The sequence below is a fragment of the Salvelinus namaycush genome, chromosome 7, assembly GCF_016432855.1.
Source record: "Salvelinus namaycush isolate Seneca chromosome 7, SaNama_1.0, whole genome shotgun sequence".
NCBI classification, from domain to species: domain Eukaryota; kingdom Metazoa; phylum Chordata; class Actinopteri; order Salmoniformes; family Salmonidae; genus Salvelinus; species Salvelinus namaycush.
The window spans coordinates 25,881,899-25,895,611 of record NC_052313.1 but is presented as its reverse complement, the minus strand read 5'-3'; the positions used below and the strand labels follow the sequence as shown (position 1 = coordinate 25,895,611).

At 40.7% G+C, this 13,713-nt stretch overlaps 1 protein-coding gene across 1 annotated transcript; it reads right to left on the bottom strand.

Moving 5' to 3' along the window:
- Positions 1-763: 763 nt before the first annotated feature.
- LOC120051143 (tripartite motif-containing protein 16-like) lies at positions 764-7,438 on the bottom strand. Its single transcript, XM_038997848.1, has 6 exons — positions 6,815-7,438; positions 6,363-6,458; positions 2,372-2,605; positions 2,019-2,175; positions 1,814-1,873; positions 764-1,621 (listed from the first exon to the last, which is right to left on the bottom strand). The coding sequence occupies exons 1-6, from the start codon at positions 7,406-7,408 to the stop codon at positions 1,092-1,094; spliced, it is 1,671 nt and encodes a 556-aa protein (XP_038853776.1). The 5' UTR covers positions 7,409-7,438; the 3' UTR covers positions 764-1,091.
- Positions 7,439-13,713: the final 6,275 nt, after the last annotated feature.

Here is a 13,713-nt window from a genome sequence, read left to right as displayed (position 1 = left end):
GACACAGCCCGACCCATCACATTCTGTTTGGAAACAGAACAGGACAAATGCCAGGTCTTGCTAAGTGTGTTGTTTGGTTGTTTGTATAAATTGCAGTCGTTGGTCCTCCTCGTTAACTTACAAATTCAAACATTCAAACGAGTCAATCCAAAGTGAAGTAATCTAGCTTGCTTACACTTTACTTAATGATTGAGGAATTAAATCAAATGGAGTAAAAATTCACCAAGAGTGTCAGTGTAGACACAGCTAAATATAATCTTCTTTAGTTACTCATTTAGTTTATAGCATAAACCCTCAAAGACGAACATAAGGAAATATTGTTTATTGTTGGTGGTTTGCTGAGTGGCAAGAGGTAAATCAAGAAATATTTAACATTGTATTGTTTGCTAAAGTATATCACCATCTGCTGGACGGTTGATTGAGTAGTAAATCTGCAGCATCAGAGCATATGCAGTACATATGTAACAGGTGCGTGTTGGTGGCAGGGAAGTCAGGCGCAGGAGAACCAACGGAGTCATTTAATAAGTGCTGACAAAACTCCAAAAACCAAAATATACAAAATAACAAAAGTGGGTACAAAACCCATCGCACACCAACACATACTAGCACAATCACATACAATAAAACAATCTCCGACAAGGACATGAGGGGAAACAGAGGGTTAAATACACAATATGTAATTGATGAGATTGGAACCAGGTGTGAAGGAAGACAAGACAAAACCAATGGAAAATGAAAAATGGATCAGTGATGGCTAGAAGGTCAGTGACGTCGACCGCCGAACACCGCTGAACAAGGATAGGGACCGACTTCGGCAGAAGTCGTGACAACATAGGCCTAAATAGATTTGAGAAAACTAAACAGTTCAAAATTCAAGGATCAATAGGTAAATAATAATACAATTTATTGAAATTAACAATCTTTCTTTAAAAAAAAAAAAATCAATACAGCAGTAGTTTAGTTTAGACTTCATCAAAGTGAGAATACATCAATGTGGATGTGATTAAAACCTAAGTAAAGATTAAATCAATCAGAATAATTGTACATACCAGACTAAAAGAGCATTAACCGTCATTCTAATATGGGGAACTCTATAGTGTACACAACACAGCAGAATTATTTTGGTTCCAAACCCATATCCCAGGAAAGAGGGGTTTAGTGAACGTGGTTTCGACTGTGTGAAGGAGGCTCATTGTGTCAGACACGCTGTAGAAGGACAGAATACCTGCCTTGTGATCCAGGTACACTCCTACTCTGGAGGACTGAGGGCCTGACACTTTAGTCTCAACATTATTGTGTCTGAAATTATAACCCTTACTAGAGCACTCTAAACCCCAAGACTTGTCATTGTTTCCAAATCTAGAATCATTAACCATCCCTATTCTACATATGTCTTTATATGAGACTGCTGTAAAAACAGTCCCACTATGAAATTCCACCTCCCAGTAACAGCGTCCAGACAGACCCTCTCTACAAAGGACCTGCCACCAATCAGTGAATCTGTCTGGATGGTCAGGATTTGGATCGTGAACAGAATTAACAACTGTCACCTTTCTGTTTCCCTCAGACAGAGAGAGGGATTTCTGTGCTGTGTTTGGGTCCAGTGTGAGCTGACAGGAATCTGGGAGAAGAGCAGAGCAGAGACCAATGAGGGGAGTTAGAACAGTAAGTTAAGGCACATACTGTATCTACCCTGTCTTTGATTACAGCAGAGAAGAGATCAATGAGAGCAGGTTCTACAATTGATATATCACAAGGTTTGTGAGTAATGTCAGAAAAAAGAGACTGTTAGTTACTTGATGAAGAAACTCACATTGTAAGAAGTGTTTTCTAATCTTCGGCTCTGGAGGCAGTAAGATATCCACTGAATTTACTACAGAAACAGACATTCACAGAGAGAGAGAATATTAGCAGCATACCATATTGCACATGTATAAAGTGGTGACTAGAGGACCTCTGATTTGTCTAAACTAGGCGTATTTACACTATGTATTGTGTTAGTATTATTTTCAACTCACCTGTGGTGGAGATCTTGGTCCATTCTCCTTCAAGGAAGTCTTCTAGTTTCTCTCTTACATCAGAAACAGCCTTTTTCACATCTCCAAAGTTCTGAGGATGGATAACGATGCTGGGTAAGTCTGAAGAGACACTGGGACTGGAGAGAGACTGATAACTCTGGAGAGAGACAGAGATAAAGAGAGTGGGAGAGAGACAGAGCGAGAGTGGGTAATTGACAATGTTTTTGTGATCAAATATTTTTTATTAATGTCAGGTAACGTGAATACTGATATGGAGAAAAGAGTATTATTGACTAAATGTACAGTTTCACAAGTACATTTCTGTATCACCTGTAACAAAGAAGTTTAGTTACCTGGAGGAAATGGATGTGATCCTCTGTGTGAGAGAGCTGCTCCAGCTCAGCGTTTCTCCTCCTCAGCTCAGCTATCTCCTGCTCCAGTTGCTCCAGGAGTCCATCAGCTTGACTCACTTGAGCTTTCTCCTGTGCTCTGATCAGCTCCTTCAACTCAGAGCACTTTCTCTCAATGGAGTGGATCAGCTCAGTAAAGATCCTATCACTGTCCTCCACTGCTGCCTGTGCAGTGTGCTGTTCAGACACAAAAGAGAGAAGAGAAGGCTCCATGTTTAAGTCAAATTTTTTCCCCCCCAAAACATTTTATTGCTGAGGAATAAGGTTCTACCTAGAACCCTTTTAATCTGAATAAGCTATTTCACCGATGGTATCAGTCTAGGCACCCCACCGAAACCCAGAAACATGAACCCAGAAACAATACAAGTAGAATAAAACAACAATCAAAATCAAAGGTACAACGAACCGTAAGTGAACTAATGGCAAAGAACAGGGATTCACAATTACCCACAACCTAACCCTCCAGAAAAATGTAAAACCTAGAAGATAAAAGTGTCCTAGGTAGAACCCTTCATAGAGGCCCACATTTAAAAAAAATACAGTGACTGTACAAAACATTAAGAACACCTTCCTAGTATTGAGTGACACTTGGCCCCCCCCCCCCCCATTATAGTTTTCACTTGGATTCACCTGGTCAGTCTATGTCAAGGAAAGAGCAGATGTCTCTAATGTTTTGTACACTCAGTGTATATTACCTCAAGTACCTTGTAACTACACACTATTCAAAGTGCTCTGATCAAATTAAGGGAATCGTTCACAAACATTGGCACATTCTAAGATCCGATGATAGTATCGGTAATGTGTTTTCAGACCATCCCTTGGTCGTATTCCTGCTGGCAAAAATCTCAGAGATCAATTGGTGAACTCTGATTTACCACCCCAAGATATCCCTGCACAACGTCTATTTGCGCCCCTACTGGATGGAAACTACAAGTGTAATGGCTGTGCTCAATGCAATGGCACTTATAAATGTAGATCCTTCAAACACCCCCAAACAGGGAAACAGATCCCAATCAAAGGTGTTATCACGTGCTCCACTAAGGCAGTTATTCATCTTATAACTTGTCCTTGTGGTAAAAATTATGTGGGAAACACTAAGCGCAAAATAAAAGTATGAATCTTGGAGCATCGTAGCACCATTAGGTGCAAAAACTCGACTTACCCAGTTGCGGCCCACTTTTTGGAAGCAAATCACGCGATTTCGTCTCTACGTTATATTGGCATTGAACATGTCACCCTCCCTAGGAGAGGGGGTGACCTCGATAATTTATTGTTAAAACGAGAGGCTACATGGCTCTTTAATTTAAAGACCCTTGCTCCCTTCGGTCTCAACGTAGACTTTGATCTGAAGCCATTCTTGTGATTTTGCAATTGTAAATGTTTGTAGTCTTATGTAGCCAAATTGTATCTATGATCGTACGCTATCCATTTGTTTTTTGTATGCTATTTTAATATATGCGAATTAACCAATGATATCAGGCTACACCCGGCCATGATTACAGACACCTGTGTGTGTGTTTTGACACTACATAAACGAGTCACCTGTTTGTAATTATACCCTGATGAAGACAGCTTGTCTGTCAAAATGTTGGACATTACATTTTTGCATCTGAGCTCCTAGAGTGTGCGGCTCTCCTTTATTTTTCAAGTGTTCCACTCCGCTAGCCAGTACCTCGCTTAAATAGGTGTGCGTTTCGTTTGCCTCTGTATAACAGAGTCGGTCAGGGACACGTTGAAAATGTCAGTGAAGACACTTGCCAGTTGGTCAGCGCATGCTCAGAGTACACGTCCTGGTAATCTGTCTTGTGAATGATGACCTGTTTAAAGGTCTTACTCACATCGGCTACGGAGAGCGTGATCACACAGTCGTCCGGAACAGCTGATGCTCTCATGCATGCTACAGTGTTGCTTGCCTCGAAGCGAGCATAGAAGTTATTCAGCTCGTCTGGTAGGCGCGTGTCACTGGGCAGCTCTCGGCTGTGCTTCCCTTTGTAGTCTGTAATAGTTTGCAAGCCCTGCCACATCAGACGAGCGTCGGAGCTGGTGTAGCTTGATTCGATCTTAGTCCTGTATTGACGCTTTGCCCGTTTGATGTTTCGTCCGAGGGCATAGTGGGATTTCTTCTAAGCTTCCGGGTTAGAGCCCCGCTTATTGAAAGAGGCAGCTCTACCCTTTAGCTCAGTGTGGATGTTGCCTGTAATCCATGGCTTCTGGTTGGGGTAGGTACGTACAGTCACTGTGGGTATGACGTCATCGATGCACTTATTGATAAAGACTGACTGATGTGGTGTACTCCTCAATGCCATTCGAAGAATCCCGGAACATATTCCAGTCTTTGCTAGCAAAACAGTCCTGTAGTTTAGCATCTGCTTCATCTGACCACTTTTTTATATAATCTAGTCATTGGTGCTTCCTGCTTTAATTTTTGCCTGTAGGCAGGAATAAGGATAGAATTATGGTCAGATTTGCCAAACGGAGGGTGAGCTTTGGATGCATCTCTGTGTGTGGAGTAAAGGTGGTCCAGGTTTGTTTCCCCTCTGGTTGTACATTTAACATGCTGAAAGAAATTTGGAAAAAAGGATTTACGTTTTCCTGCATTAAAGTCCCAGGCTACAAGGAGCGCTGCCTCTTGGTGAGCGTTTTCTTGTTTTCTTATGGCGGAATACAGCTCATTCAATGCTGTCTTAGTGCCAGCCTCTGACTGTGGTGGTATGTAAACAGCTACGTAAAATACAGAGGAAAACTCTCTAGGTAGGTAGTGTGGTCTACAGTTTATCATGAGATACTCTACCTCAGGTGAGCAATAGCTCGAGACTTCCTTAGATATTGTGCACCAGCTGTTATTTACAAATATACATAGTCCGCCGCTCCTTGTCTTAGCAGACGCCGCCGTTCTATCCTGCCGGCGCAGCGTATAACCAGCCAGATGTATGTTGATAGTGTCGTCGTTCAGCCACGTCTCCGTGAAGCATAAGATATTACAGTTTTGGATGTCCCGTTGGTAGTTTAATCTCCCACATAGGTCATCTATTTTATTGTCCAATGATTGCACGTTTGCTAGCAGAATGGAAGGAAGTGGGGGATTATTCGATCGCCCACGAATTCTCAGAAGGCAGCCCGTTCTCCGGCCACTTTTTCTCCGCCTCCTCTTCACGCAAATCACAGGGATCTGGGCCTGTTCCCGAGAAAGCAGTATATCGTTCGCGTCGGCCTCGTCAGACTCGTTGAAGGAAAAAAAGGATTCTGCCAGTCCGTGGCGAGTAATCGCAGTCCTGATGTCCAGAAGTTATTTTCGGTCATAAGAGACGGTAGCGGCAACATTATGTACAAAATGAGTACAAAATAAGTACAAAAATAAGTTACAAACAATGCAAAAAAAACAAATAAAACAACACAATCGGTTGGGGGCACGTAAAACGTCTGCCATCTTTTTTGGCGCCATCTTATATATTTGAATGTGGTAATCCAATCTGACCTTTAATCAAGATTAAAAGCAGTTTTTGCATTTTTCTAATCTCAAAGGTAGTGATTAGGATAGTTTTGATGCTGAATTTTTTTGGATTATCTTAATCCCACTGGAAACGGTGGATTCGGGATGGATTTAAAAAGGTGAATACATTTCAATGTAACTAACTAAAACCTTTCTAACATCTGAAAAACAAAGGTTCATTAAATTGATCGCATAATAGGTATGTGGTCAGTTGTTATATGTCTCTCTTTAATCCAGGTACCTTTATTCATTTAGTTTACTCATCTCTGTTTCCCTATGACAGTGTAGAAGTAGTACCATAACCAGTCCAGGAAACTGGCCCAAAAAACAGGTAGAGATCTGATCATGGATTCAAAATATAAATAATAGCACTACAGAATCCGGATTATAATGATCCAGATTATTTGTATTTTTTTTAACTGGTCCCTGGTCAATAATACTTACCTTGAGAGACTCCACAGCCTGATGGAGCTCTTTCATCTCCTTCTCTCTCTCCTGGATTCTCTCCTGGAGCTTCTGCTGACTCATCCCCAGCTGACTCTATGGAGAAACACTGTTCATTGAGCTATCAAGATTTATTTGTCCAGTAGTGCAATAGTATAGTATTATGATATAGGGAGTAGGATTTAAATTGTAATAGAAGTCCCACTGCAAAATTATATATCTATGATTTTAGTTGAATTATTATGTTTCTTTACAGTACTCATATCATATAGTTTAAACAGAACTTTGGACTCAAAAGAAAATGATGGTGTCTGACTACAGCTAATGGTGATACATTTAGACAATGTTTTTCATGTAACTAATTATATATGTTTCTCATATTCAAACAGCTCTCCTGCTGTATATTCAATTATTTGTTTATCAGAGTCACCAACAAGTTATTCTGGTCTAACCTGTTTCTCGGTCCTCTCCGCTGCAGCTGACACTGTATCATGGCCTTTATGATCATCCACCATACACAGATAACAGATACAATTCTGATCGGTACGACAGTAAATCTTCAGCAGTTCGTCATGACGGGAGCAAATGTTCTCCTGTAGCTGTGTGGAGGCTTTGACCAGCTTGTGCTTCTTTAGTCCAGGGACACTATAGTGAGGCTGGAGGTGAGTCTTGCAGGAAGACACCAGACACACCAGACAGGACATGAGGGCTTTCTGCTTTCTGGTCCCAGTGCAGAAATCACATGCCACATCTCCAGGTCCAGCATAGCACAGATCAAGGGGAGCAGCCTGAAGTCCTGTCTTCTTCAGTTTCTCCACCACTTCAGCCAATATGGTGTTTTTTATCAGAGCAGGCCTTGGAGTGAAGGTCTGTCTGCACTGAGGACAGCTGTAGATCCCCTTCAGATCATCCTGATCCCAGCAGCCCTCAATACAGCTCCTACAGTAACTGTGTCCACAGGGAATAGCTACTGGCTCCTTCAGTAGATCCAGACAGACAGAACAACAGAACTGATCCTGGTCCAGCAGAACTGCCTGCTGAGCCATTTGGACTGTTTTTCACTTTCACACAGAAAAACGACACCGCGACTCAGATAAGTTTCGTTTTCTCAGAAGAGAGTTTGTGGGAGGGGGAGGGACTTCCTGGTTATGCCAGGAGGTGGGGTTAGTTAGAGGGACGAAGAGAGCAATGTAGTACAATGCATAAAATGCTAGGGTAGTTTAGGGTTCATTCTCTTTCCATGACATTGACTGACCAGGTGAAAGCTTTGATCCCTTATTGATCCCTTATTCACTTGTTAAATCCACTTTAATAAGTGTAAATTAAGGGGAGGAGACAGGTTAAAGAAGGATTTTAAAGCCTTGAGACAATTAAGGCTTGGATTGTGTATGTGTGACATTCAAAGTGTGATTGGGCAAGACAAAAGTTAAGCGCCTTTGAACAGGGTATGGTAGTATGTGCCAGGCGCACTGGTTTGAGTGTGTCAAGAACTACAATACTGCTGGGTTTTTCCACGCTCAACAGTTTCCCGTGTGTATCAAGAATGGTCACAACAAGAAGGACACAACTTGACAACTGTGGGAAGCATTGTACTCAACATGGACCAGAATCTACAGTTGAAGTCGGAAGTTTACATACACCTTAACCAAATACATTTAAACTCAGTTGTTTTTACAATTCCTGACATTTAATCCTAGTAAAAATCCCCTGTTTTAGGTCAGTTAGGATCACCACTTTATTTTAAGAATGTGAAATGTCAAAATAATAGTAGAGAGAATGAATAGTCAATTAGTATTTGGTAGCATTGCCTTTAAATTGTTTAACTTGGGTCAAACGTGTCAGGTAGCCTTCCACAAGCTTCCCACAATAAGTTGGGTGAATTTTGGCCCATTCCTCCAGACAGAGCTGATGCAACCGAGTCAGGTTTCAAGGCCTCCTTGCTCGCACACGCTTTTTCAGTTCTGCCCACAAATCTTCTATTCGATTGAGGTCAGAGCTTTGTGATGGCCACTCCAATACTTTGACTTTGTTGTCCTTTAGCCATTTTGCCACAACTTTGGAAGTATGCTTAGGGTCATTGTCAATTTGGAAGACCCATTTGCGACCATGCTTGAACTTCCTGACTGATGTCTTGAGATGTTGCTTCAATATATCCACATAATTTCGCTACCTCATGATGCCATCCATTTTGTGAAGTGCACCAGTCCCTCCTGCAGCAAAGCACCCCCACAACATGATGCTGCCACCCCCGTGCTTCACGGTTGGGATGGTGTTCTTCGGCTTCCAAGCCTCCCCCTTTTTCCTCCAAACATAACGATGGTCATTATGGCCAAACAGTTCTATTTTTGTTTCATCAGACCAGAGGACATTTCTCCAAAAAGTACGATATTTGTCCCCATGTGCAGTTGCAAACCGTAGTCTGGCTTTTTTATGGCGGTTTTGGAGCAGTGGCTTCTTCCTTGCTGAGCGGCCTTTCAGGTTATGTCGATATAGGGCTCGTTTTACTGTGGATATAGATACTTCTTTATTTTCTTCAGGCATCTTCACAAGGTCCTTTGCTGTTGTTCTGGGATTGATTTGCACTTTTTGCACCAAAGTACGTTCATCTCTAGGAGACAGAACGCGTCTCTTTCCTGAGCGGTATGACGGCTGCGTGGTTCCATGGTGTTTATACTTGCGTACTATTGTTTATACAGATGAACGTGGTACCTTCAGGTGTTTGGAAATTGCTCCCAAGGATGAACCAGACTTGTGGAGGTTTACAATTTGTTTTCTGATGTCTTGGCTGATTTCTTTTGATTTTCCAAGGATGTCAAGCAAAGAGGCACTGAGTTTGAAGGTAGGCCTTGAAATATATCCACAGGTACACCTCCAATTGACTCAAATGATGTCAATTAGCCTATCAGAAGCTTCTAAAGCCATGACCTAATTCTCAGGAATTTTCCAAGCTGTATAAAGGCACAGTCAACTTAGAGTATGTAAACTTCTGTCCCATTGGAATAATCTGTCTGTAAACAATTGTTGGAAAAATGACTTGTGTCATGCACAAAGTAGATGTCCTAACCGACTTGCCAAAACTAGTTTGTTAACAATAAATTTGTGTAGTGGTTGAAAAACGAGTTTTAATGACTCCAACCTAAATGTATGTAAACTTCCGACTTCAACTGTATGTGGAACGCTTTCGACACCTTGTCGAGTCCATGCCCAGACGAATTGAAACTGTTCTGAAAGCAAAAGGGGGTGCAACTCAATATTAGAAAGGTGTTCCTAATGTTTTGCACACTCCATGTACTTCTGAACCATGGGTTCGAATCCTGCCCACTGCTACTTCAACACACTTTCCCCCAGAAGCATATTTAGAGAGGTAACATCTTCTCCAACAGGGGGCGCTCCAGTAACATGCATTGTGATCCAGGACTAAACATTACAGCAGCCTATTCACATACGTTTTGGCTCAAAGCGCAATACTAGTAAATCACTTTCATTATAAATTCATGATTCCTACCTTCACTATATATTAGTCAGACATAAATGTATACTGGATATTGAAACAGAAAGCAAAGTTAATGACTGATTGGCCTCTGTGTGTACAATGTGTTGTATAATCTACCCGATTGTGATCAACCACTTGAATATTATGGGCAGCCAACATACCATGAAACATAAAAAGGTACATTGTGTATCTAGGCCAAATGTGTTATTTTTCTGATGTCTACATTAGAGTTCTCTAGGTAAACGAAAGGGCACTAATGCATGATGAGAAATAATAAAATACATTACTATTTCTTTGTCATTTTTCTGGGGTCTATGATAATATATCCTTTTTTCAAAATGAATGGCATATAGAACTGTCTATGAATGTAGCATGTTCCTATACCTTTTCAAAAATACTGCAGATTGTAAAAAGTGCAAGATTAACTGCTATTTTGAGCTATTTAAAAGGTTAATTCAATGTCCACATGCAAATAACCTTTGATATGATAAATCTGTAGTCGTAAAAGGGGAGAAGTTCATTGAGAGAGAAATATGATTAAAAGCTTGGCCCAGTCAAGGAGATGTTGTAGTGAGATGATAATACCTTTTTCTTTCATTCACTTTTTTTCAGTGGCCGTAGCCTGACCCATCACATTCTTTTCCAAATGGAACATGAATTCAGAACAGGACAAATGCCAAGTCATGCCAAGTCTTATAAAATACTTCCTAAGTTAACTTAGGAAGTATTTCTTTCACCAGACTAATGTCCATTGCTCGTGTTTCTTGGCCCAAGCAAGTCTCTTCTTCTTATTGGTGTCCTTTAGTAGTGGTTTCTTTGCAGCAATTCGACCATGAAGGCCTGATTCACGCAGTCTTGCACTCTGTGAAGCATTACTTGCACTCTGTGAAGCATTTATTTGGGCTGAAATCTGAGGTGCAGTTAACTAATGAACTTATCCTCTGCAGCAGAGGTAACTCAGGGTCTTCCTTTACTGTGGCGGTCCTCAAGAGAGCCAGTTTCATCATATCGCTTGATGGTTTTTGCAACTGCACTTGAAGAAACTTTCAAAGTTCTTGAAATTTTCCACATTGACTGACCTTCATGTCTTAAAGTAATGATGGACTGTTGTTTCTCTTTGCTTATTTGAGCTGTTCTTGCCATAATGTGGACTTGGTCTTTACCAAATAGGGCTATCTTCTGTATACCACCCCTACCTTGTCACAACACAACTGATTGGCTCAAACGCATTAAGAAGGAAAGAAATACCACCAATTAACAAGGCACACCTGTTAATTGAAATGCATTCCAGGTGACTACCTCATGAAGCTGGTTGAGAGAATGCCAAGAGTGTACAAAAGCTGTCAAGGCAAAGGGTGGCTACTTTGAAGAATCTCAAATATAAAATATTTTTTTGGTTACTACATGATTCCATAGTTTTGATGTCTTCACTATTATTCTACAATGTAGAAAATAGTAAAAATAAAGAAGAACCCTGGAATAAGTAGGTGTCCAAACGTTTGACTGGTACTGTACATCTACAGTATATTGCCAAAAACCACTCAACAACGTCAGACTCTGACCTGTCCAATGAGCCAAACTGATTAAAGAATCGAAGTGTGCACACACACACAGACACACACAATTAGAATCCATAGAGCAGCTTTTTGCTCACCCCTCCTCTGCCTCTCTCCATCGCTTTCTCTGTGTCGTTTTCACTGTCTGTATTTCACCTCTTGAATTGGAATCTATAGAGCAGCTTGAAGTGATTCTGTATACTGTGTGGTCAACCCACCTCTTTTCTCTCTCCATCTGTCCTCTTCTGTCACTTTTCTCTCGTGCCGTCTGTCGCGCTCTCAGGTTCTTGTTTGTTACTGTCTCATTTGTCTATCTTCTGTTATGACTTGTTCTGTTATTCTGGTGTCTCTCTCCATCATATCCTATTCTTCTGTTGCTGTCTCTGTGTCTCATCTGGTGTTTAGTTTTGCAATGCAAAATGGTCAAGGGGATACCGGGGTAGCTTAACTTGTTTTGGGCCTGTGTCCGGGTCACCTAAATCATCCTCTTCCCTACCATTTGCCCCTGGCTGCTGTTCTTCTAAGTGCTCCACTTGCCTGCTGTTCTCATCTGTCCACCTCCTTGGCTCATCTGAAAAGGTAGCAAGGTAGAAGTGCAACATGTAATTAGTTAGATTTAAAGGGCGACTGCACTTTCGCCAATTAGCTTCAGCCGGCTGGTGTGGGACCTGACTTTGGATATGATGGAGAGAGACACCAGAAGAACAGAACAGGCCTATTGCCGGGGTTAGTTAGGGATCATCAATAAATGACACAATGTAAATGAGAAATATTAAATACTTTCATGTTGCACACCTTTTAGTTCTCACCCTTTCCTGCAGTCAAATGACCAAATCACCCTCTAGTGGCCTCATGGGTGGAATATTATTAATATTTTTCATAATTTATAAACATTAAAAAAACTGCCGAAAATCCGGTGTTTCTATATCAAACGGTTTTGTTTTATTTTAGTCTTCTGTGATGTATATAAGATGTAATATTGGGATGCAACCTCAAAATTGACTACATTTTAACACTATATCTGATATGGTACAGTGGGTGTATACTTTTGTTTCAAAGTCGATTTGTTTAAGACTAACAAGAAACACTCTGTGTAACCCTGATTTAGCCCACTGCAGTAAAAGGTTAAATGCTTACAATATTTGTAAATTAATTTCTAAAATGTATTGTTGGTTTGAGGTTTTTAAGTAATTGAAATTTGGAGCTTTTGGAATTTGAACATACTGTCCCTAATTAGCCCCATAGGGATATTCAAAGTCAATCCAAATTTACCACAATCATTACGATCGGGTCGGGTGCTGCTGCACTCCGAATTGATGATTACTTGTATGCTGCCAGCTGTGGGCAGGATTGAAACAAACCCAACCTTCATTTACGTTCTGATGCAGTCTCAGAAAAAGTCAGTTTCATCCAAAACTGAGTTAAGACCAAAATTATCCTACTTACACTTTGTAGTCAATTTTGACAATATAAATGTTTCTGACTCGTATCAATGACACATAGGCTGTTGGTTTTTAGAGGCAGCTGCTCTTTAAAGTTACTGTATACTGACAGAACCAGGGCATCTCAACAGTAAAAACAGTTTCACAAAGATTCAAATGTCCGCATAACAGCGCAACACAACTCCAAACATGACAGATGAGAAGCTACATAGCCCGTTAGGATATATGAAAATAAAGACGCATGAAACCCCCCAAAATGTGACCTGTAGAATGGAATAAGTTATGACCTCTATGGCTGTGATAGTCGCCTATTGGTTTCTCCCGCTGGAGCGGCATCTGTTGTCAAAATGGGTGCTACACATAGCATTTTTTATAATTTTCGCATTGTAATTTCAGAAAACGTCCATAATATAATGGCAGTAATAGTGGAATGATCGTTTTTGACAGTATTACATACCCACCAGTGTTGTGATTGGCTGTGATAGTCGCCAATTGATTTCTCACACAAATTGAGTTTATGTGAGAACAAGCACTGAATTGTGTAGGGAATCATTGTACCATCTAAAAATTGCTGTGAAATATCCTTTAATTAAGAAAAAAAAAGTGGTTTTACAGCTGTTTGAAGCTGGTGGACCAAAACCGAAAGTAAAAGGCTCAAGTGTGAGTTCACAACATTGGCAGGGAAGTATTACTGTAAATCACTATCATTGCACTATTAGCATCAGATATACAGTGGAATAGGAAAGTATTCAAACCCCTTAAATTTAACATTTTGTTATATTACAGCCTTATTCTAAAATCAATTAAATACATTTTGTCCTCATCAATCTACACACAATACCCCATAATGACAAAGAGAA

What these genes read in the sequence shown, in the direction of transcription:
- LOC120051143 (XM_038997848.1), bottom strand. Translation starts at nt 7,408, where the DNA reads ATGGCTCAGCAGGCAGTTCTGCTGGACCAGGATCAGTTCTGTTGTTCT. An exon ending in CGGAGAGGACCGAGAAACAG is followed by an intron (nt 6,459 to 6,814) that starts GTTAGACCAGAA and finishes GTTTCTCCATAG; the next exon opens with AGTCAGCTGGGGATGAGTCA. An exon ending in GACCAAGATCTCCACCACAG is followed by an intron (nt 1,874 to 2,018) that starts GTGAGTTGAAAA and finishes CTGTTTCTGTAG; the next exon opens with TAAATTCAGTGGATATCTTA.